This window comes from Mustelus asterias, chromosome 6 (assembly GCF_964213995.1).
Source record: "Mustelus asterias chromosome 6, sMusAst1.hap1.1, whole genome shotgun sequence".
Lineage (NCBI taxonomy): Eukaryota > Metazoa > Chordata > Chondrichthyes > Carcharhiniformes > Triakidae > Mustelus > Mustelus asterias.
The window spans coordinates 54,483,408-54,509,150 of record NC_135806.1 but is presented as its reverse complement, the minus strand read 5'-3'; the positions used below and the strand labels follow the sequence as shown (position 1 = coordinate 54,509,150).

At 39.8% G+C, this 25,743-nt stretch overlaps 1 protein-coding gene across 1 annotated transcript in view; it reads right to left on the bottom strand.

Moving 5' to 3' along the window:
* slc12a2 (solute carrier family 12 member 2) overlaps window positions 1-25,743 on the bottom strand; it is a 215,162-nt gene that overhangs the window by 46,034 nt on the left and 143,385 nt on the right. Inside the window, exons 11-19 of the mRNA XM_078214342.1 lie at window positions 22,476-22,583; window positions 20,385-20,508; window positions 18,794-18,895; window positions 17,991-18,146; window positions 7,557-7,656; window positions 3,419-3,530; window positions 2,886-3,026; window positions 845-951; window positions 72-151 (exon numbers count right to left, since the gene is read on the bottom strand). Coding sequence (XP_078070468.1) covers window positions 72-151; window positions 845-951; window positions 2,886-3,026; window positions 3,419-3,530; window positions 7,557-7,656; window positions 17,991-18,146; window positions 18,794-18,895; window positions 20,385-20,508; window positions 22,476-22,583 — 1,030 coding nt within the window. The remainder of the gene's footprint in view (window positions 1-71; window positions 152-844; window positions 952-2,885; window positions 3,027-3,418; window positions 3,531-7,556; window positions 7,657-17,990; window positions 18,147-18,793; window positions 18,896-20,384; window positions 20,509-22,475; window positions 22,584-25,743) is intronic.

Genomic DNA, 25,743 nt, shown 5'->3' with positions numbered 1-25,743 from the left:
AGAAAGCTGCATTTTCAATACTATGCTGGTTCTCTATAACACCATTGAGAATTGCAGGTCAAAAAACTCACCTTGTGCTTGTAGGTGAGAAATATTAAAGCCTTCCTTTAGTCTAATGACAACTACTCCATACTGGTAGTCAAATGCATCACTGCAAAGAAAACGTGCAACCAATGAACAGTTCATGAACCAGGAAAATGAAATAACAGTCTATTACCAGAACAGGCATAATATTTCACAAAGACTGGCCATGTGCAGACCAACATTTCTACTGCAAAGACATTATGGGTGGGATTTTATGGCCTCACTCGTCCCGAAACCATAAAATCCCACCCAAGGTCAATGGACCTTTCCATGGTCCGCCCTTCACTTGCTCCGATTCCCGCGGTGGGTGGGATGGTAGCTTTCCAGCCTATAACTTTGTGCAGAGAAATATTACCAGAAAGTTTACCGCCAATATATCCAAAATGCATTATTGTCATGTGTCAAAAGAAAGAATTTGGTCACTTAAGTTAATTGGTAAAAATCTAGTTGAATTTTCTCATACTTGGAAATCTTCAAAACTAGCATTGATATTCATATTCCTTATTTATTTCACTACTGCGAACTTCAGAATATAAAAGCTATACCGTTGTTTTAATTCTTCAGGAGATTAAATGATCACGCTACAGTTTTGATTATGACAATACTAAAGAAATATAAAGGTCTGCTTTTCACTCAATGCAAAGCAATCTTATTAACTTGGTTCCAACCACCTCCAAAAGAATCAAGGGAAGAAAAGCTTGCTTTTGTTTTGAAAGTGGTGCTTTACTCTATGGAACGGTAATTAGTAAGATTAACTCACTGAATAGTATTGATGTAATTTTCCACATCCTTCATAAGGGCTTGGTGCCAGTCTTTTTTAAAGCCAAAAACAAGCGTGTTGGGACGCATTCGACCAAGTCCTACAGCCTGGAAATAGACCAGAAGCAGAATTTTAAAAGTCACTCCTCTATCAGACATGTGCCTGATGTGGGTACAGACTGCAGTACAATACAGCCCTCGATGTGACTATTTGGCAGTCTAATTCACAGGTCACAAGGCAGCTGGTGGGGGAAATAGAAAGGACGTCACACTACACAATGAATATTCAAGGTTAGCAATGAGCCTTCTGACTTTACTTCTAAATGTAGTTACTTCCATATTATTTTCAGTCTGATTCCAGGTGCCAAGAATACTGTACAGCATCTTCCAGCATGTGTTAAGTCAATTTCCCATTGCCCAGTGACGGACTTGTAAATCCAATTTCACCTGGTTTACGAGCCTGCTACCAGACTACAGAGAAGTGATTTAATAGCCTTGAGCTGGCTCCTAATATCCAAATTAGGGAAGTACATTTAAAGACAGTTCATGGAATTTTACAGAAAGAGAGAGAAAGGGAGTGGAAGAAGAGAGATAAAGGAAGAGAGAAAAAAGTGAGGTAAATATTCAGTATTCACATTGTGATTTCTAACAAGGAACTAATCACAGAATGCCACTGCTACTTTTGTTTGTGCCGTATACTCAATGTTAATTTGTCAAAATGGTACCCTAAATATTTCAATATATTATCAACATCATCCAGTCACAATTTTTAAGATTTTTGCACCAAACACAACATGAATAAGCTTTAAAATCTTAGTTTTTAAATTTCTGGCACGCTACATTTTATGTAGCTATTTTGTTTTGTTGAGGTAATGTACAATATTTTATTGAAGGGGTAGGTAATAGGCTCTCTGCTGGTTCTGTTCTTTGACCAGTTAGCAAGAACCATGCAACAGCAGCCTGGTAGAACTGCTTCCGATATCTTATTCTCCCCTTTTCTTCCACTTCCCCTCCCGACATAGCCTTCTCAGAGGAGATGGAGAGTGTTAGAAAATGGCTACACGGTGGGAAGATAGATGAGAATTTGAAACTCATTGCCTGTCCTATTCCATCGATTTCCTTTTAATATAGTGAACAGATGCAATGGTTTTGTTTAAACCTCAGGTATGATGTTCTTCTGAAGAATGCCCATAAAGAGCAACATAAAGAGCAATCTAGCAACTTGTTTTGGTTGAGGTGGGAAGTGTCAGACAGATGAGGAGTTGAAAATTCCAAAAATTACACTAACTTAGCTTATCCTGAGGAGGAAAACTGTATCTCTAACTCAATCAGCCTCTTGCTAGGTGAAATTATTCTGCCATTCTATTACCACCTCTTTTTAAGATAGTAACTACCCTGCAAAAAAAATCAATTGGTTGTGAAGTTTTTTGGAATATCACGAGGTTGTAAAAGGAACTATGTATGAAAGCAAATTTGTCCCCTCTTAATTGGGGTCAGCCTTATTTTGAAAACAATCACACTTTTAAAGAAGATATTGAGTAAAAGCATTTAGTGTAGTGGCATAGTTAAACCAGAAAGCTACATAACTGAAGCCAAGGAAGTTCTCGAGCCGTACACACACAAACTCAAAGTCAGATAGTGTTGAGTGAAGCAAACATAAGTATAAGTTAAAGAACAATTGCACACTAGATTTGCAATGTCAAAAGAATTACATTATGGAACATCACACACGCATGCAAGTGCACGCACACGACAATTGCTCTTGCAGGAAACAAGATGATTGCCGGCTGTGGGATGCGGTTAGCTTTTTGTTTGTCTTCAAATTTGAATTGTTGATCAATGGAATTTTTCATAAATATTGAAAGATTAGTGACTGATCCAATTTCTAACCCAATACCGTAGTCAATACAGGTGGGGAAAAAAAAACCTATGCACTTCCCAGCCCCTTCCCCTCCACCAGAAATACATACTATAAAGCTGAATAACCATAAAGGGCAAGTCGGATTAAAAAGCCAAGCTGTTAATATGCAAAAAAAACTTACCTGAAGCAAGAACTGTGTTCCCTCACGCAGATCTTCTGCATATACAGGCACGTAGAAGGCTTTCATTTTGTTTTTGATTAACCACCGTTGGTACTTGGCCTGATCAGTAGAAATTTCCTTCAAGGCTTGTCTACGAGGTCCCTAATGGGAATGAAACTTTTGCAGCTGAGTACAAGTAAAAGATCACCTTCTACTGCTTAACATTTACCAATATTTCCTCTCCCATGCTGAAGCCTTTGGCCACTGAAGGAAACTGGCAAATTAGTATAAACTACGGTAGAATTAACATATTTTGCACTATCCACAAATATAAAATCTCAACAGATCTAAAAACAGAAAATTTTTATCCCACCAGTGGAAACTGGATTTAAACCAGATAGCCAAGAGGTGAGAGAATCAATTCTGCTATTCCATTAAGGATTCATACACCGTGTGCATACCTTGTCAAGCCACCGTTGGCAGTCCACCAACGGAAAACTATTGCGATGTTATAAGTCGTTTTAATTGAAAATCAGTTTATCTACTGAACTCACCGTATGAACATGTCCACAGACCACTAGCCCAACATTTTTGGTAAAGGCATGAACTAGATGGAGCAAAGCTGGACGGGATGTAGGAGCACCTGTCATCAACAGGCATTGAGGCCTACACAAAAACGATATAGTAGCAGTTCAGAATAAAGTCAAGATAGAGATATAACATTTACATTGAACCTTGTGTTACATTGATACATACACTGGATTTAAATCACTTTATGGACCTGCATCGGAGATTTCCTCTACCCCTACCCAATTCTCCAATATCTCTGCATTCCTCCAACTCTGACCTCCTGCACTTCCGAGTTCAATGCTTCACCATTGATTGACTAGGCCCCAAGTGCTGGAAATCCCTAGCTAAACCTCCACACCCCATCTCTTTTAGTAAAGATCTGAAAACTTAGCTTTTTGACCACTCTTCTGGTAATCTGTCCTAATATCCCTCATGTGGACAGTGTCAACTTTTGTCGGATTATAGTTACATGAGGGATCTTGCAACATCGACCAGAAATATTGGGTAGAATTTTGCCATTTTTTTCGGCAAAGTGTCAACGCGGGTGGGAAAAGCAGAATGTAGCTTGCTGGTTGCACTACTGGCTTTACCTGCCATACATCTTTCGACTTGTCAAAAAAGGGATGGGTCCGACATCATGCTGGTAGGGCGAGCTTAATTTAGGCTCTGGCAAGATTGGTGGTGTTGCAGGGACATCCTGCTGGCGTAAAAGCAGTTTTGGGTCTCCCGCTGGATTCTCTGTCCCCTGAAGAGGGGTGGAAAATCCCCCCACCCAAAAATAACTCCTGTTTCTCTCTACAGATGTTGTCCAGCTTTTGAGTATTTCCAGAACGCTTGTATTGTCACCGTAACTTCAATGCAGTGTTAACGCAAACCTACTTGTGACGTTAATAAATAAACTAAAAGATACAGCATGCCCAAAAAAGGCAGGACATCAATTCCCACCAACTACTGCCCCATGAGTCTACTCTTGATCATCAGCAAGTGATAACAGGTGCTGCTGACAGTGCTATCAAGGGACATTTATCCAGCAATAACCTTACTTAAGTTCATTGTAGGTTCTCCCGGGACCATTCAGCTTCTGATCTCATTACAACTTTGGCCCAAACATCAACATAACAGCTGAATGCCAGAGGTGAGGTAATAGGGACTGCCCTTGACATCAAAGCAACATTTGACCAAGTGTAGCACCAAAGAGCCCTCACAAAATTGAAGTCAATGGGAATCAGGGGAAAATTCTGCACTCGTTGAGTCATGCCTAGCACAAATGTTTGTAGTTGCTGTTGGCCAATGATCTCAGTCTCAGGTTATCGCTGCAGGAGCTCCTCAGAGTAGTGTCCTCGGCCCAACCATTTTCACTTGCATCAGTAATGACCCTCCCCCCATAATAAAATCAGAGTGTTAGGTGTGAGCAGTCAGACAGGAGCAAGGAGCCCAACTTTTGAACTACATTCAACAAAGAGTGGGAAGGACTCAGTGGGCTTTAATCTTTGTGGATTGTTGGGGGGGCCAGTGGTTCACAAATTGTGCGTGTGCATGTGTGTAATGCAGCCTTGGTTCAAAACAGTGACAAAAGAGCAAAATTCCAGAGGTGAGGTCAGAGTGACTGCCCTCGACATCATGGCAGTAATTGAGGGGTGTGGCATCGAAGAGCCAAAGTAAAATTGAAGTCGAACAAACTGGGGGTAAACTCTCCACAGGCTGGAGTCTTACCTAGCACAAAGCAAGATGGTTGTAGTTGATGGGAGATCAATCATCTAAACCCCAGGACAGTACAGCTGAAGTTCTTCAGAACAGTGCTTCACTGATAACCTTTCTTCCAACTTTAAGTCAGAAATGAGGACGTTAACTGCTGATTGCAGTCTTCAGTTCCATTCACAACCACCCAGCTATTGAAGCAATCCATGCTTACATGTAGCAAGACCTGGACAAAATCCAGACTTGGGCTGTTAAGTGGCAAGTAACATTCATGCCACACAAGTGCTAGGCACTGAACAGCTTCAACAAGAAATAATCCAACCATCTCTCCATGACATTCAATGGCATTACTATCACTGATTACCCCACTATAAATATCCAGGGTGTTACCGCTGACAGAAAACTGACCAGAACTGGAGCAGCCTTATAAATACTGAGACAATTTTAGCAGAGCTCAGATACGCTGCAGCAAGTGACTCATTTCCCGACTCAAAAAGCCTTTCCACAATCTAAGGCACAAGTCAGAATTGTAATGAATACTCTCCCCTTGCATGGATGAGTGTGGCTCAACAACATGCATGAAGCTCAAAGCAAACTGCTGCGGATGCTGGAATTTGAAACAGAAACAGAAAATGTTGGAACGCCTCAGCATCGGTGCTGTCAGACCTGCTGAGGTGTTCCAGCATTGTCTGTTTTTGTTGCATGAAGCTCAACGCCATCTTGGACAAGGCAGCCTGCTTGATTGACTATTCATTCAGCATCTTAAATATTCATTCCCTGAACCATCTAACACAGTGGCTCCAGTGCTTACCATCCATAGGATGCACTGTAGCAATTCACCATAACTCCTTCAACATCATCTTCCAAACCCGTGATTTCTACCACCTAGAAGGACAAGGCCAGCAGTTTCATGGAAACACGCCACCTGCAAGCTCCCCTCCAAGCCACTCACCATCCTGATTTGGAATTACATCATCGATCCTGGGTCAAAATCATTGGATTTCACATCTAACAATATTGTAGGAATGCATCTAACACACAAACTGCAGCAGTTCAAGGCAGCGGCGGCTCACTACCACTATTTCAAAGACAATTCAGTATAGGAAATTAATATTGTCCTTGGTAGTGATTCCCAAATCCCAGGAATGATTTTTAAAACAATATTCATTCCTGAAACCTGGGTGTCTCTGATTAAGAAGTTTAACAACACCAGGTTAAAATCCAACAGGTTTATTTGGATAAACCAAATAAACCTGTTGGACTTTATGTGGCGTGGTGGCACGGTAGCACAGTGGTTAGCACTGCTGCTTCACAGCTCCAGGGACCTGGGTTCGATTCCTGGCTTGGGTCACTGTCTGTGTGGAGTTTGCACATTCTCCTCGTGTCTGCGTGGGTTTCCTCCGGGTGCTCCGGTTTCCTCCCACAGTCCAAAGATGTGCGGGTTAGGTTGATTGGCCATGCTAAAATTGCCCCTTAGTGTCCTGGGATGCGTAGATTAGAGGGATTAGCGGGTAAGATATGGGGGTAGGGCCTGGGTGGGATTGTGGTCGGTGCAGACTCGATGGGCCGAATGGCCTCTTTCTGTACTGTAGGGTTTCTATGATTTCTAAGATGACTTAAACCTGGTGTTGTTAAACTTCTTACTGTGTTTACCCCAGTCCAACGCCGGCATCTCCACATCATGTCTCTGATTATGCCAGCATTTATTGCCCATCCCTAATTGCCCTTTAGAAGGTCTTCTTGAACTGCTGCAATCCACGCATGCGTGTGTGCCATAGGAACACCCACAGTGCTGTTAGGGAGTTCCAGGGTTCTGACCCAGCAACAGTTAAGGAATGGCGATAGATTTCTAAGTTAGAACGATGTGTTCCCATTTATCTGCTGCCCTTGCCCTTCCAGATGGTAGAGGTCATGGCTTTGGAAGGTGCTGTCAAAGGAGTCTTGGTGAGGTGCTGCAGTGCATCTTGTAAACAATACACACGGTTGTCACTGTGCATCGGTGATAAAGGGAGTGTTTATTGTGGTGGAGGGGGTGTCAATCATGCGGGCTGCTTTGTCTTGGATGGTTTCATGTTTCTTGTGTTGTTCGAGCTGCATTCACCCAGGCAAGTAAATTTTTTAAAAATCACAAGCAAGGCTGACACAATACAATTATAGGCTCAAACTAGTATGCAAGTATAACTTACTCGATTGCTCTATGAACTGGCAAATAGACAACAACTGTGCCAATATTGTGGGAATGTGCACATTGCAACCAATCAGGGGGAACAAAGTCAAAATCCTCGAGCACTTATTATGAATGTTATTGTAACTGCAAAAATTCAGAATCAACTTTTGAAGAATAGGCTTCTTCGGATGGATTTCAGCTACAAGATTAGCTTTGCCTCCACAACTGCATTGCAGATTTGAGAGATCTGCAATTACCTGAAATTTTTCACATGGTCCTCAACTCCTGTAAGTCGTATGGCATGTTGCAAGGCATTCAAGTAAGTCAAAGCTTGTGTGGAAGAACCCCAATTCACATCTGCAGAAGAAATATTTTGAGGTTATTTGCGTGCACCACACTAAAGTATTCATTACATTTGTAGTTTTAAGATTTCAGGCAAATTAGATCCTAAACAAAGTAGTACAGAAAATACCGTCCAAATTCCATTTACAGTGCATGCATATTCACACAAATTGTGCTAAAGGTTGGTGAACATGCACAGACCAATCAAGTAGAAAGATTATATTGAAGTAATAGTGGAGACTTGACTCAAGAAAGAGCAGGACCGGGTATTAAATATTCCTGAATACAAGATGTTCAGGGGTGATAGTTCAGGAAACAAAGGAGGAGGAATGGCAATATTGATTAAGAAGACATTGAGTGCTGCAGAGATGCCCTGGACAGTTCATAAGCAATCTATCTGGTTACAGTTAACAATAGAGGTACCATTACATTAATAGGTGCATTAATTCGACCAACAAGTGGGAAAGGTAGAGGTATAATAGACAGGGGCAAAAAATTATGGAGAAGTTATAATGGGTGACTTTAATTATCCAATATAAAGTGGGATTGTAATAGTGTAAAGGGCGGAAAGGGGAAATGAGTTGCTGGAGTGGGTTCAGGAAAACCTTCTTGATTAGTATGCTTCCAGCACAATAACAAAGGAGGCATTGCTGAATCTGGTTCTGGGGAATGAAGTGGGTCAAGTATCACTAGGAATAATGTAAAGGGAACAGTAGCTACAGAAAATGACAAGGAGCAATCAAGAGTAAAAACAATTATTTGGAGGTGGGCTGATTTCAATGGGGCGAGAACAAATTGGGCTGAAAGATTTGGAGTAAAAAAGATTGGTATGCAAAACTGGAGCAGAACAATGGACTGCCTTTATAAAGGAAATGACTTGGGTACAATCAAGGTACATTCCGTGAGGGGGAACAGTGGGTCAATCAAAGCCAGAGCTCCCTAGATGGCAAAAGAGACAAAGTGGGATGAAACAGAAAATGGGTGTGCGTGAATGGTGTCTCATTGTTAACAGATAAATAAGAACCAGTCTGAATATAGAAAATTTGAAGCAAGAGGAAATGGAAAATGAAAGAGAGGCAGAGTATGGGAACAAACTGGCAGATAACATTAAAGGGGGTGCAAATAGTAAAGACATACAAATAGTAAAAGGATAGGTACAGGAGGAGTGGGCCCTGATGAGAGACCAATGAAAAGGATGCACACATGGAGCCAGAGAGCATTGTCAAGATATTAAATGAGTACTTTGCATCTGACACCATCAAAGATGATGCTGTTAAAGTCAAAATGAAAGTTGAGTTAGTGGAGTTGCTGTCTGGGCTACAATTTGATAAAGAGAAAGTATTAGAAAAGCTGGCTGTATTGGAGGGCTAGACCAGTTGCATCCAAGGATACCGAGACAACTGAGGATGGAAATTTCAGAGGTATTGGCCATAATCTCTCAATCCTCCTTGGTTACAGCGATGGTGCCAGAGAGCAGGAGAATTGCAAACGCTGCACCTTTGTTCAAAGGGCATATATAGGTCAGTCGGTTTAACCTCAGTTGTGGGAGAGTTTTGAGAAACAATAATCTGGGACAAAATTAACAGTCACTTGGACATTGTGAATTAATTAAACCAGCACCCATTTGTTAAAGGCAAATTGTGTGTAACAAATGTAGGCATTTTTTTGATGTGATAACAGAAGGTTGACGAGGGTAAAGCAGTTGATGTGATGTACATGGACTTCAAAAAGATAATTTGTTTTTAAATGCCGCATAATAGGCTTGTGAGCAAAACTAAAGTTCGTGGAATTAAAGGGACAGTGGTATCATGGATATGGAAGTTGGATGAGTGACAGAAAACAGAGGGTCACTTTGCTTGGATTGATGGAAGCTATGCAGTGGGGCTGCACAGAGTTTGGTACTCGGGACCACTGCTTTTCTTGATAAATATTGATGATCAAAATTTGGGGTGGGATTTTCTGCTCCTCTACAAGATGATCCCACTGGCAGGAACGGCCAGAACATTTCTGCCCTTGGGTATATACAGAACAATGCTTCCAACATCGGAAACAACACTTGGAAGTACTGTAAACTGTGAGGGTAGTAATCGACTTCAAGAGGACATGAACAGGCTGGTGGAGTGGGTGGATACATGACATATGAAATTTAATGCAAAGAACTGTCAAGTAATACATTTTGGAAGGAAGAATCAGGAGAAGCAATGCAAAATGCAGGAACAATGAGATCTGGTAGATACATATATAAATATAGCAGGGCAAGTTGAGAAAGTGGTTAAAAAGCATCTTGGGCTTTATAAATAGAGGCCTAGAGCACAAAAGGAAGGAAGCCATAATGAAATCACTGCTTCAGTCTGAACTGAAGTATTATGTCCAATTCTGGGCACCATACATTTTAGGAAGGATCTAAAGGCTTTAGAGGAGATACAGAAAAATATACGAGAATGGTTCCGGGGATGAGGGACATCAGTTATATGGACAGTTTGGAGAAACTAGAGGGGGAAGGTTGAGGGGGAAACTTGTTAACGGTGTTCAAAGTTACAGACAGTCGATATAGAATAGATAGGGTGAAACTGCTCCCACGGCCAGAAGGGTTGAGAGCCAGAGGACACAGATTAAAGGTGAATGGCAAAAGAACCAACCATGGCAAGAGGAGAAACCCTTTACATTGAGTGGTTATGATATGGAATACAGTGAGTTTGGTGGAGGTAGATACAATCCTGGCTTTCATAAGGGAATTGGATAGGCAGCTGAAGAAAAGGAATTACAGCTTACCGGGAAAAGACTAGCTAAGTTGCCCTTGCAGACAGCTAGCATGGACACAATGGATTGTCTGGCTTCCTTAAGCCCTGCAACCATTCTGTTTCTATTCTATGTTACATACAGACATCTCACCACAAGGTGTCACCCTCTAGCTTGTAGAAAAGTGGCCGCAGCAATTGGGAGTGGAGCTGGGGTGAGTGGGGGAGGGAAAGAGAGAGAGATCGGGAGCAGTGAAGGGGATGAGGTACATTTCAGCAGGACAGCTTAGGTGATATAATTTCCCCTTTCCCTATAAAGCGGTTACATTTACCTGAATGCTTCAACTGCCTAGCCCTAAATAAATCTACCCAAGGGACAATATGTGACTACCCAATGGAACAAAACACACAACTTCTGGCAAATCAAATATTTAGAGTAACATGACTCCAATCCCTACTGTTGCTTTGGGATCTTTTAGGATCCGCTAAAGTCAAACAGAGTATCGAGCCCATCATTTCCGATAATCATCATAAGTCACAAAATCCAGGTCAGGCTACAAAAAGTGAGTGTTAGAGCCATCCAGTGATTGCACAGCTATAGGAGAACTGGCACAGATTCAAGCCCTTGTAAAGTAAGGTGATTGCTTTGTCTGCTTTTATCAGTTAGCAAATTGCTATGCAAGGGATTTATTTTTCATCTCAGCAATGCATAGATCTGAACCAAGAAATAATTGCCAAAAGGAAATGTTTTACCATCGCTCATGTTTAAATGTATGCTTACCCCAAAATGGACAACTGCTATGCATTACTTCCCCTTAAATGATAGACAAAGAACAAATAACAGGAAGCACCATTTCCTGCAAAGCTTTGAAACAACTGACAATTGTACACCACCACCATCTGCAATATTTTCCTAGTTGATGGAGAATTATTAGAGTGTTGGTTGTAATGGGGAAGGGGTAGTGGCGAGGAAGAATGGTTAGTGGAAAAGAACAGCAGGAAAGAATTTGTACAATTCCTTTCCTTCTCCAGTAAACAATGAAGCCCTCTGGTTTATGTCTGGATATTCTATGTTTGACAGTGGCTATGAAATAAATGAAAGCAAACCAAGATGAGGTTTTTTTTTTCTTTTTATGAATAACATTGCACAAATTGGTTGCACTAACAACATGTCATTACAAGAGAGCAAATATTACAACCCTGAAAGCTGATGATTCCAATTCTTTTGCTAATGTAAAATAGAGAAGATTTTCTTGCCAATTAAGTGTATGAGTAGAAAGAAACTCACTGATCCAAAAAGATTTATTTTAAATTAAAAAGCAACTCTTTGGTTTCAAATTCCTTTTCTCAAGTTAACTATATTTACACCCACACCAACATAAGTATACCCCACTAACAATTTACCGAACACCTGAGCTTCAATGCATAATATGTACAAAATAATAATGCAAAGAATAGCCTTGCTCACTTTAAGTTACTAGTTATATTATACATTTATGGCATAGGAAATGACATTCAAGCTGTTGAGTGCCACAAGTCCCTGTATAGGCTTGCAGGTAAATTATGTCAATTAGTCCTCCAAATTATCACAACCACATTTTGCTGTGCCGATGCTTAACTGCCACGTTCATGTTCTGACAATTATTGCCAGTTGTATTAGAATGCCCAAGGGTGTAGTTGCAATTTTTAAAATATCCTTGTGTGTGTAAGAATGCAATAGCAGAGGCAGAGCTCAGTTAGTACATTGATTAGTCCATGCAAACCCACGATCGTGTTATTGTTGACTATTCACAATCTATCAACTCCACAAGAAGACAACCACATTTCCTTTTTAGTGATTCCCTTATTTTAATTTTTTTTTTAAAGCACTTTAAAATAATTTCGCTCTTCCAGACAGCCATGATCATGACCAACAGTCTCACCTTCTGCCTGACCCAAATCATTGTTCCAAGGCACACAGCAACTTGCTGGTCAGCTTAACCCCTAGTTTTCCTAGAATTGAAATTTCCTGCTTCCAAATACAACCGCATGTCAAAGTCCCGGCCCATAGAGGCTCCCTCCTCTACCCAAAAGCAGAATGGCAGTGTGACAAGGGCCGAGTAGAGTCAACATATCTCAGCTCCACAATCACTATTGTCACTCTATTCTGAGAGGAAAAGGCAAAATTAGTGTTGTGGAATCAACAAAGCATTTAAATAGGGAGGTACAGCAAATAAATCCACAATAAACTCAATGAGTAAAAGATCAAATTAAAAAAACAAAGCAAAAAGGGGAACAAGTGAGAAACGAAAAGCAATGACAGGAAAGTTACAAGAGAAACACACCGGAAATGCACAATTATTGCTCACGTCGTGCAACAGGAAGAAAATTCTATTGTTTGACAAGTCCCACAACCGGATTACCCCCACCTTCATTGTCTGCCCGTGCCCCAGAGAACAGAAATTTTAAAACAATCTTGAAATTTAGGATGTTTTTCCTACTTTCCCCATTTCATTTGCAAGATCTGTTCTCCATTTCATGTTGCCCTGTATTTTCCATTTCAAAAGACAGCCCTCCACTCAACTCTTTGCAAACCACTTTCTCCAATGTTGACCCTGCCCTCCTGAAGGTAAGGACTTAAATATCTTTCAAGATATTTAAGCTCAGAAAGGTTAGTGCTGGTAGGATAGCTAATCTAGGAGTGTCCCAGTAAAATTCAGTCCTGTGCCCATTGCACATCTATAAACCCCAGCTATTCCATCAGTTATCCCCCCAATCAGCACAAGAGATCAGGAAAAAAACCTGGGACCTTTTTGGTTTATTCATCACAATTACCCAACAATTCACAAAATATAAAGTACCCTAAAAGAGGAAGTGGCTAGAATGATGCGTTTTTGATATATTGAGATCTTGCAATACGGGATCTTGCTCGACATGAAAGTAATTTTCTTATCCATTTTTACATTGTGCACACTCAGTATTATTACTATTCAATAGCACCAATAAAATGGGAGACTCTTTCAAATAAAATGGAATCACTTGAAACCACATCAGCCTTGGTTGATGAAGGCAACCAGAAATGCGTGGCAAAATATGTGCAAGAGCATCAAGTGGCGGTGCAAACAATAGAAGTCTAGGAGTTGGCCCATGATAAGTATCACCAGAGAGCCTTAATATTTTCAGGAGGCCGACCAGTTTACCTAGGCTCACTGGTAACACTTGCTTCGAGTCCCACTCAACTTGAGCAAATCATTCAGACTGACGTTACATTCAATGCTGACAGAGTGCTGCACTGTCTTAGTTGCCCTCTTCCAATGAGATGTTAAACCAACACTGCAACCGGGATGAGCAGAAAAGAATAAGGTTATTCCCCTCTGTGCCCTCACCGATATTTCGCCCTCAATCAATATCATTAAAACAAACCATTTTGCTACTCATCTCATTGCTATTAGTTAGAGTTTCATGCAAACAAATTGGTCACTAGGTCTCCTGTACTAAAATAGCAACTACATTTCAAAAGTATTTCATTGACTTGTTTTAGCACATCCTTAGGTCATATCAAAAATATTTATGGAGAAAATGACTAATTTACATCAATTAAACTACCAAATACTTCAGCATAGTTTCTTTGAAGTTATTTTCAGCGACTTTTAGATCAGGTTATTTAAAGGTGGAGGTCTAAATATCCTGATTACGAATTTTTGCAGATAAACCCATTCTTCAGTCGCCTTAGTAAAATTCAAACTCAATTGCATTGCCTGGTTGCATTGGTTCATGAAATAATTTATTTTTGCAATTATAGAAATGAATTTTGAATGTGCTTGAAATGTAATTCCAAGCACATTTTGGGTTCAATTTCCATAGCGCGCTAGAAGTGGAAACTCTACACGGCAAGGACTATGGCACTATTTCTGATGGCACCCATTTCATAGAATCCCTACAGTGCAGAAGGAGGCCATTTGGCCCATTGAGTCTGCACCAACAACAATCTCACCCAGGCCCTATCCCTGCAAGCCCATGTACGTATCATTCTAATGCCCTGACGCTAAGGGGCAATTTAGCATGGCCAATCAATCTAACCCACACATTTTTGGACTGTGGGGGGAAACCGGAGCACCCAGAGGAAACCCATGCAGACACAGGGAGAACGTGCAAACTCCACACAGACAGTGACCCGAGGCCAGAATTGAACCAGGGTCCTTGGCGCTGTGAGGCAGCGGTGCTAACTACTTTGCCACCGACACTAAATTTTAAGTTTTATTAGTGAAAAAATTGCTAGAAGTTATTACTTGCCCAGCATGGTACAAAGCCGGCCTTTAGTGAATTGGCCGGTCAAACAGAAACTCATTTGGTCAGAGTTACTGAGGCTAATAGAACAGATATATTGGCCAACAGACAAAATTTATTCTATGCTAGAGTGTTAAAGAAAAAAAAACTTACATAAAATTCTTCTCATAACATGAACCCTTAAGAGGTTTTGATATTGAAACGGATCAACAAGTGGAAGATTGTGTTCTCGAGATTAATCACAGCTCAACCTCTTGATCAGATTGTCTGAGATTCAAGGTACAATAATCATTTTGAATTGCTCCTTCCTGTGAAGCTTTTCAATGATTCAAGTTCCAGAAAAACCAACCACATATTGCCAAGTCCTTGTAGGTGGGGAAGTAATGAAAATACAACCTTTCCTCCCACTCACTGGAAAGTTTTTTTTTGTATCCCCAGAATAGGTAGCTGAATCAAGGATTTTTAACAAGAAAAATCAGTTTAAATTGACAATTTCTCTACTTAAACAGCAAGAAATGATCATTCCTCCCCCCACCCCCTCACCACAAATAGGTTCTCCAATTCATGTTTGTATATTTCACGTGAGTCACAGAAAAGTGTAATCAATTGAATGCTTGGATTTAGGAGTATGTTATCACTGGCGTATAGAATCAGAGTCAGACTTGCACTTCCACCTACACTGCTGCCTAGCCACATAGAGCTTCAGGCGTTCCCTGACAATTTAAACACACTCGCCCAGAGTCATCATAACCCTCTCACCACAAAAGAAATTCCAACAAAGTGCCCAATATAAAAATCCTGCCTGGTTTTTAGGCACCCTCAGGGAGGTTTGTATTGAGGTAGCGTATCTACAAAGGTAAACTGCTTCTGTCATATCCAGAGGTTGTTGGTAAATGCCTATCAACTCATAATGGAAGCAGTCCATTGATGACCACATAACCAGAAGATGGTTGCATTATCTCTAGTGCTTACTAGATAATTTATGAAATTCAAGTAGTAAAAGTTGATTCAAATCATATTTTTGATGGTGGGGGTGGGGGGTGACAATAAATGAGGTGTCTACGTTTGGGGGATTTTTACCAAATTTATCAGAGATTTTCATCTAACACTCAAAAGGATGAGTATCAGTACTGTGTATTACCAAACGTGTCACTCGAGTGAAGAAAAACCATTCAGCAAAATGCTAGGTGACGATCAGGCAACACGATCTGAACTGGCAATACCACAAGTACCAGCCAATATTGTAACCACTTTTATTTCCTAGCAACAGAAATAAACCAGGCCGTACCAAGCTGATCCAAGTGTAGTCTGAAACCAATGATATGAAGAGGACACCAGGGAACATCAATAGACCAATGGATGGTTTGAACTGACATCAGCAACCATGGCACCAACTTGATTAATAATTTGATCTATTCTCAGTGGGTGAATTCCTCCAGGATTTCATTCTGTTTTTTAAAGAGCAGTCCTTATGGGCTTCAACAGGAAGGTTAATTAATTCCGATAGACTTGTATCACATTCAGATTGCTAATAGCAGGTGTCCACCATGCTCATCTGAAATACTGTAAATCTTTGATGATTTGGTAAAATGCTCAAAATTGAATGGGTAGGGTGACTATTGATTAAGCATAGCTTTATACAATGGTTGCAAATGGAAGACTAAATCAGCAGCATTCTAACACAATAATGTTCAAATCAGTAGTTTCCATTATGATTTTCTCCCCCGCTGATTATCTGAATCAGTGATGCCCCTGGCATGAATTAGTTGACTAGAATTCCTGTGAAAGAGGACAATTCCAAGGAATTTAGTTTTCTACTACAGTTCAACCACTTAAGAAATCTTCAAATTTTTAAGCATTTACACACAACGCCCACTTATTCCATCTTCAGTTACAGGCTACATCAAGTTACATGGTTACCAAGAGCAGTCATCTGACAATGCTGTAAATCATTGATTAGCTTTGCACACCATGAACTAGAAATTAGACAAAAGAAACTGGAAATATTTGGAGACTTAACCTGAGTAGAAGTCACAACTTGACATTTAGAAAGCATAGCCACAGAGAAAATTACTTAAAGATTATTAAATCTGAACAATGCCATTAAGTTATATACGTTTCAACTGTCTGCAGACAATAGTGTAAAATAACCACAATTTTTTAGTCAGCTCTCTTCTTTTTTAAAAAGGGGAATAAACATTAAAAAGATTCTTGAATAAAGGTCCGATCACAGAAAATAAGCAGCAACTACACTAAAAGTAAGAATTCCACAAAAAGTTTATGAATTTAGCCCATATTTCAAGCACCAAAAGAGCGCCACATCAAAAGCTCGTGCTAAAATTTCCATTTTATACACTGTTTTTCAGAAGTGTTTCTTCTGCCTTGTGTGAGCTGAGGTGACAAGAGAGGCATATGACGGCATTTGTATGCAACAGTGACAATAGAATTAAACTCTAGACATTGCACCAGAAAAACTGCAAGAGTTGCAGTTCAATAGATAACCACTTTTCAAAACTATTGTGTAAACTACAATGTACTGTCGGAACAGCATTGATAACTAAACAGTTAGCAGACATAACATCTGGTCACAGGTAATGTTTCAGCAAAATTAACAGATCTGTTCAATGCTTTTAAATAAAGTGCAATAGCAATCTAAATAATTCAAACTAGCAGGTCAACATTTAAAAAAATACTCTCTCCATCCTTTGAAAAAGGCACTGACTCCTTGTTGGGTGCATGGTTCCACAGGAAATGAGCACCATTCAGTGCTCGCCTATTTGGTCACGATTCACGTATAGGGCTGGACAGAGTGGTAAGGCAGACTATTCAACTGGCAACATGGATAAGCATTTTGAGCAGTAGGTATGGGATAGTGATTAAGAACAGATGTTTAAGACAATTTTCCCTTCCTAATCCAAATCATCTCTACCACTTCCCCACCTCAGATGATCTAACTCATTACAGAACAGGAATTAAACCTAGGACTGGAGTCTTGCTGAAAAAAAAACAAGACCTGTTGCTGAAGCTTTATATCTTGCACTCATCAGGAAAAATTCACAAGAATAAGAACCCTCTTCTCATGCAGTATATAGCGTTGTTCCCTTTAGATTTCATATTCTTGCTCTCCACTCAAACAACAAAAGTCACGATTTATAAAGCCAAGACCTTCCTGTTTCATTCTGGTTCTCCTGTTTACTTGCTTCAGTCTTCAAGAAAGATCTAGCTCATGGTCACCAGTGAGTTTGGAGATCTTTCCAAAGACATCCGATAAACACAAATTATCAGCAGATGAATCGCCACAAGAAATTGAAAATCTTGACCACAGCTGATTTATGTTAACCGTACCTGGTTTCTTGTAGGTGACGTAGATATATAAAGCGAGGACAATGACATTCGTCAACAGTGCTGCCCACCAATTGATGACAAACATTACTCCACAGCACAAGATTGCACCAATCAACGAAATCCACATGTTATAGTATCTAAATGCAGGTCGCCAACCTAAGTGCAAAAAGCAAGGAAGAGATTGAGCACAGATATGTTGAGAGATTTTAAGTGACGTTAATTTAGCAGAGTTTGATTTATAAAACAATAGCAGCTGCAGGCTGTGAGAATTGTGTGCCATAGAGATTACAGATATAATGTCAAGTCAAAAATCACAAAGCAATACAATAAAATCAAATCATTCATAATTTTACAGGACAGTGTAAACTCCATACTAACCTTAGTAACTGGTGAATACAAGTTGATACTGAGCTCAGTTCGCAACTGGTAAGGGTACAGGAGGCCAAAAAGGCCAAATCAGAAATGTTCTTTAAAACAAAGCACAAATAATAGTGCTCATTTTTACCAGATGGGGGGCAGAAAGGGAAGAATTTAGTTACCTGTATTTTGAATAAATCTCCACAGATTCATTGCCAAGAGCTCAGCAGGCATTTTCTGAAAATCTAATAACTGAAAATATGACTAGCCAGTTTAAAGCGCAACAATATATTCCTGGTATTACCATGCTCGCATCAATTGGCAGACATACACACCATCCCTTCTCGAAATTAGAGTAATCCCAATGCACAAGAAAACGTATGCACTCAAAATATAAACATTTGCACTTAGCCAGCCAGTTTTCTCACCACTGACTCAGTTCTTACCTGGAGATTTAGCAAGAGAAGCATGGAACACTGAGAAATTAATCAAAGCATACGAAGCCAGGAAAAAATTGGAAATGATTGGCGCAATCACATTCAGTTCAGCTGAAAAGTAAACACACAAAGAACATAAAATGTAATAGGAAAAGAAAATACAAATTCCCTAACTATTGCCAAAGCAACAAACTATTTAGAAGAACTGTCATTCTTACTGTGCCACAGAACATATATAAATATATACACCCAAACTACAGAGCATACTGAACACAGAAATCTGTCCCTCAAATGATTGTAAGTTAGCCACAACTGAATCCAATTTAAATATTGATTTGAAGCGAGCAGTTCTATTTGTGTCACTTTGGGTCAGTGCTATATTGCCTTTCTTTCTTACATGTCTGTGCACGCAGATGGAAGAGATTGAACAGGTTTAGCTTAAGTGCATCATCCCTTTCTCTCACACAGTTTAAACACAATATGCAAATATAATTCTCCACATCAGTAACAGTGACAAACAAGATAAAACGAAATTCATTAGTTGTGAAAGAGAGCATAAGGGTGAAATTATTTCTCCACCACCCTTCACCCCCCCCCACCCCGCACCCCCCCCCCCCCCCCCCACCCAGTGCAGTTTTCACCTTAAATTTCCATTCATTTTCAAGTATGCAATTATTCTCTAATTCAGATACTTCACTCCTCTGTCCAACCTTTTCTCTACTTTAGAATCCAACCACTCCCCCAACCCTTCATCAAAGCACCACCCCCCACCCCTGCCCACAAGGATTCTCCCAGAGGCACCCTCCCTCCCCCAACAAGGATTCTGCAATGCTCTCAGTTCCACTACTGCCCTGAGGCTCATCTAAAGTACAGCAAGCCACTTAATCAATATTTTCTCACTTTTTTTAAATTTGAGAAATCTTAAGCGGTAGATCAATATTCATTGTGAAGCACACTGCTATGGCAGAAGAATGGCTACAGCACAGGAAGATGATAAATTGATCAGTCATGTTTTTGCTAGTTCTCTGGAACAGCAATTCAACTAGCCCCACTCCCCTGCCATCTTCCCCCATGGGCCCTGCAAATTTGCTCTCCTCTGGTGCTTATCCAATCTCCTTTTGAAAGCCCCAATTGTATCTGTCTCCATCACATTTCAGCAGTACACTCCAGATCTTAATCACTCACTGCACAAAGACTTTCTCATGTCACGATTGATTCATTTGCCAATCACTTTAAACTGGTGTCCTGTAGTTCTCGACCCTTCCACCAATGGGAACTATCTCTCCCTCTATCACCTTCCCTCCTAGGGGAACAAACCCAGAGTCTCCTTGTAACTGACGTCCCTCTTCCCCGGAATCATCCTCCTAAATAGAGATCAATTAAAAACCAGTGATCATATTTTAAAACTACATATTGTATGAAGGGAAGTAAAGATTTGCTGAGATTTTCTTTCTTGCTGACATGAAACATTTGCCCCAAACACAATGCAATTATAGACAATTGATTCTCCTCGATAGGAAGTACTAAGGCAATGCATTAGATTAATATTGCAAATTTTTTTTGTTTTACAAGTTTGCTGTTTTGCTAAATATTGACTAACCAATCAGTATGAATCCTAAGCCAATGAAGAATGTGAGAACGTATCCACGTAACGGTTCATTGTTCTTGCCATAACCAACTGAAAAAACGTGAAGACCAGGATATATATTATCCTTGCACAAAGCCTGAAGGAAAGAATAGTTATTACTATAGTTCAGGTGTTCAAAATACGCTGCACAAAATAGAACTAAACACACCAAGTTTACAAAATGTATATTTTCTTAAAGCACATGCACACACTTCCCAAGGGGATCTGCATGTGACAATTTGACTTCCATCACTTCATCCACAAGGCAACATAATGCTGTCTACCCAAGTGTCTTAAATCTCACAACTTTCAAAAATGCTGCAAACACAAAGACTGAAATGTATTTTAATGTGGGACTAGGATAAGACAGAATGGTTTTTGGTCAAAAGTAGCTTTGCTTCAGAGGTCTGTTTCCGTAATTAAACCGAACCATGGGTAAAAACAAAGGACGCAGTGTTATATCTGGCTCTGGGTAACAGAGCAAGTGAGCATTTCAAAAATAAAACCCTTGAGAAACAGTCACCACAAACCAATTACGGTCACAGAGAAAACCAGAGTCCAAGATAAAGATATTGGACTGAAATTAGTTTACTTAAAAATGATGCAGTCACGATTAAACAGCTATGAAAATGGTTGATCAGTATCTTCCATTGCATGCACAGTGAAGTATATAATGAATAAGATGAATATAAAATATTACAACTAGGAGTAAAATGGCTGTGTCAAAAACAAGGGGTAGGATTTTTTGGTTACACCCACCCTTAGACTAAAAACCTCCACCTTCCATCCCCTCCCCCACGAGGTCAACAGGCTTTTAAATGGTTGTCAAATTGTCCGTTCTGCTCACAATGATTCCCGTGCCAGGTGAGACCGGAAATTTTACCCAAAGGTTTCATGGAGAAGAATGGAGTTTAAAATTATTTTGAAAAGAAAGCAGAGGCTACTTCACCTGTGCTTGTTGTAGAGTAACAGCTGTGCGAAGCCAATTACTTAACAGTGTCAATGGAAGGTCACAAAGATATCAAACTACCGAACCAAAGCTCCTTTAATTTATAAATGATGCAAACCTCAATTACATTATTGCTTTTTGTTACCTTAGTTTGGTTAATTCTATGCAATGTTTTCATTCTGATTTTATGCTAGCACCAGCTATCCATGTTTCAAATCCAATACTTTGATCAATTTTCATAGAAGCACAGAATCCCTACAGTTCAGGAGGCGGCCATTTGGCCCATCAAGTCTGCACCAACTCTGACAGAGCAGGCCCTATCCCCATAACCCCACATATACCCTGCTAATCCCCCTTATCTACACATCTTGGGCCACTAAGGGGCAATTTAGCACGGCCAATTAACCTAAACTGCACATCTTTAGTCTGTGGGAGGAGACCAGAGCACCCAGAGGAAACACATTTTGAGTCCATGCATCTTTTATTTGGCAAAGTATGCAGCACATATGCTATTTCCCACATATATCTGTCACCTGAAAGAACTCGATCAGATTTGTCAAACACAATCTTTCTTGCTTAAATTACTGTTTGTTGTTAATTATCTTCCTTGTTAATCTGCACTAGATTGCTCCTTTATTTGAAACTCTTTTCAACCACAGTAATTGCATATCTACTGCTGGGTTCCAGAGCAACTGTAGCTGAAACTATGTTTTCTCCCCCACATTTGTAGCCAGTATAACAGTGGTGTGTGATATTAGCCATATCTGTGTGTTCTACCTTATTGCTGTTACAAGATGCTTTTGTGCATTAAAGTTGGATTACTCAAATAAACACTTCTAGAAAAATCATCTTAAAGCTACGAGCAATAGTTTCCTTGGTTTCACACTGCAAAAAATCTTCAAGGAAATTTTAACTTCGATTTCAGGAGGATTATTCATAAGATTCATGATATAATCTTTTAAGAAGAGCATTCATAAACCACAGATTGAATCAATTGACTGATAAATTGCTGTAGATCACAATTACAAATTAAATTTACATTTCTCAGGGACAACCAAATCCATGCATATGCCTGTGCACACATTTTCAGTAAACATTTGGAGTTGTATACTGACCTGGAATATTTTGGGAGCACTCACTAATGAGGCCAGGGCAGAAGAAAGTGTAGCTGAAAAGATTCCTGCAGTAACTAAAGGCGCAAATCCAGACACCAGGCTCATGACCTGAAAAGAATTCAGATTAATCCAGAATTATATTATAATCTCATGTATTTCCCGGAATAGGAGTGGTAGAGAACAAAAGAACCATACAGCACAGGAACAGGCCCTTCGGCCCACCAAGCCTATGCTGAAAGAAGGTCCATTCTTTATCTAGAGCATGTGGCCATTATTGCCGAGTTCATTTCCCCCCATGTTAAAATTACTCTCATCAGCCATTAAATGAAAACTGTAACAAAATGTTTTGTTCAAAAAAAAGCTGGGGGTGACTAGGAATATGTAAATATACATACATATACACTAAAAATAAAGTTGTTTGTTCAATGCTAAAAGAGCTGTATAGACCATTCCTGAAGGCAGGGGCAATATTCATGTCAAACGGACAGACATAAATATGCACATCTCATTTAGACTCTCCGACGATGTCAAAATGTGGACAATAAACTCAAATTGTACATTATCAGAAAGAATAAATTACAGAATTCTGCTGCTTTAACTACTTTGCGTCTGGAGGAATGAAATAAATATTCCTTTCCTCCTGGCCCCAAGTGCTCTGGAAACAGCTCTCCATAATAATTTTTTTTTAAAGAACTCCCAACAATGGTCGAGTCATATACAGACATAAAAGCCACACCTGTCCTTTAAAATAGAATGGGCTGCTATTGGAGTACTCTGACAATAGCTGACTACCATTAAAACACCCTCACAGACCTTCTGTCTGACATTTTAAGTAGTCTGACGTTTCAAGTTTATTTTCAGCTTTGCAAAGTATTAATTAGAGACACTTCATCCCATTGTTTTCACGTGTGCACTTCCATTCCTCCACGAATACCAAACTGGTACTTAAACATCAAGTAAACATTAAATAAATCAAAAGAAAGAATATTCATGGGATAAACTAATAAGGAAATAAGGTCCTTTTGTGGCTGGAGAACAGATTCAGTAAGTAACAGTCAAGAGATTTATCCCAATATTTCCATAAAACACAGACCAAAATGCATCTACATGTAGAACTCATTTAAGAGTGAATAACCATCATCTTTATCAAAATCAATGGGGATGGACTTGGCCCACAGAAAAAAAAAGTATGAAGCAAGAGTGATTTTCCAAATCAGGCAGTATTTTTGAGAATAAATTTTCCCCTCATTTATAGAAGCACAATGTAATTTCCTGATGGAAAAAACCTAATACTGCATGCACAGGGAGAGGGTAGGAGATGCATTTTCCTTTTCAGGCACAGGAAGGGAGCACTCAAAATTCAATATTTTTCTGCACCCCTTCCCTGAAGGCAACAGAGATTAACATCCAACTTTAAGCGTAATTTTCAAACTGAAGATTCCAAGGTTTGCAAGTTTGGATTTCTTTATTCTTCCTTTCTTTGTCAATTTCCTAGATTGACTAAGAAGAAAAAAAATTCTATTTCCCTTTGGTTAGCTGGCTCGGGCTTTTCAGAGTTGGCCAATATTTACACAAAGGTCCCCCAGGAGGACTACAATGCATTAACAAGTTATTCCCATAATTTCCTGCTTGTGCGACACATCATTGATGAAGAGGCCACAAGGTAAAGAAAGGAGGAATACTTAATATATGCGGGCACCATTATAAAATCATTTCTCAAAATAGCAACCAAATAATGTTGAAGTATTCTCTGATTACATCTTGAATTCTAAGACGATACCTCAGATTTTGTTTTGTCATATATGATTATACTGTAAAGAGTCAGATGAATAATCTTAATAGGAAAAAAATCAGCACAAATTTTAAGTGATGCTTAAAAAGAAAGATTTCGGCATACTTACCAACGGCACAAAAGTAGTTTAAACACAGATTCTACTGTCCAAATCTATTTTTAGCCTGTCATAGCCCCTTTTTCCCTGTTAGATTCAAGGGCATGCAACGACTTAACACCGTTGAATCTTTGCAACTTCATTTTTTTCTACGACAAAGTTGAAGACTGAAAATCAATTTAAGTTTTAATGCAGTCACAATACTCTCACAATAACCTTCTCGTAACTACCATTCGGCCATCTTTCAATTTCAGTGGAAAAGTCCCTTCTGGTTCAATGACAACTTTCTGTCCTTGCATGAAAGAATTCTGGAAACTGTTCCACTATTTTCCATAAGCGCCTCAGTGTTTGCATGGAATAACCTTTACTGTGGTAATCTACTTCTCGCTATCTGACAGATAATCAATGTCAACGGCCATTCCTTTACAATGTGCCAAAATTATGAGGCATTATGATTAGACATGAAAATATACTACAACTGCATCCATTCCAAGATCACTCGTCTTTAGAAATACTATGCTTAGAAACAATGGGCAATATGTCATGCGTGTGGTGAGTTTGTAGGTAGGGAAGTATTTTATTTTTTCATGGGATGTGGGTGTCGCCAATTGCCTTTAAAAAAGTGATGGTGAACTGCCTCCTTGAACCACTGCATTCCATGCGGTGTAGGAACATCCACTGTGCTGTTAGGGAAGGAGTTTTAGGATTTGGACCCAATGGTCGTAGTTCCAAGTCAAGATGGTGTGTAGCTTGGAGGGATATTTGCAGGTAGTGTTGTTCCAATGCATTTATTGTCCTTGTCCTTCTAGGTGGTGGAGGTTGCAGGCAGAAAGTCCCATGGATATTTGTAATATTTCCAGAGGTACATATTACATCTGCGAAGATTCTTCCAGAAGAAATGAAAAAGAAGCATGGTGGGTGGAGAAAGCAAGCCCAACAAAGTGCCAGAAAAGGCATTGTGGAAGGTAATGGCAATGGAAAGCAGTGCCATCACTTATTCATTTGGAACATTTTCCTGTTGCTGAACCCGAGGCCCTTTACATACAAAGGCAGATCACTTTTGAAAGGGTAGAATGTCATCCTGGTTGTCGAAGCCTTTTAGGGCTGTGCCACAGCACTTTCCATGGTCCCATTCAGGTGCTTGAAGCTTGACTTCAGTATCCCAATGGTTCGTTTAATGAGCATTTTTATTGCACCAAGTATTTCGTTGTGCCTGATTTTATATAACACAAAGTGGAGTCATCAGCCATGGTCATAGACCGTTTCCCTGGTCACCAAACAAACTTCCAGCTGAATAATCTCCAGGTCAATGAAGTACAAAAGCATTGTGACAGCTTCCCATTTAGCATGCACTTAACAAGAAGAATAATGTGGCTGGC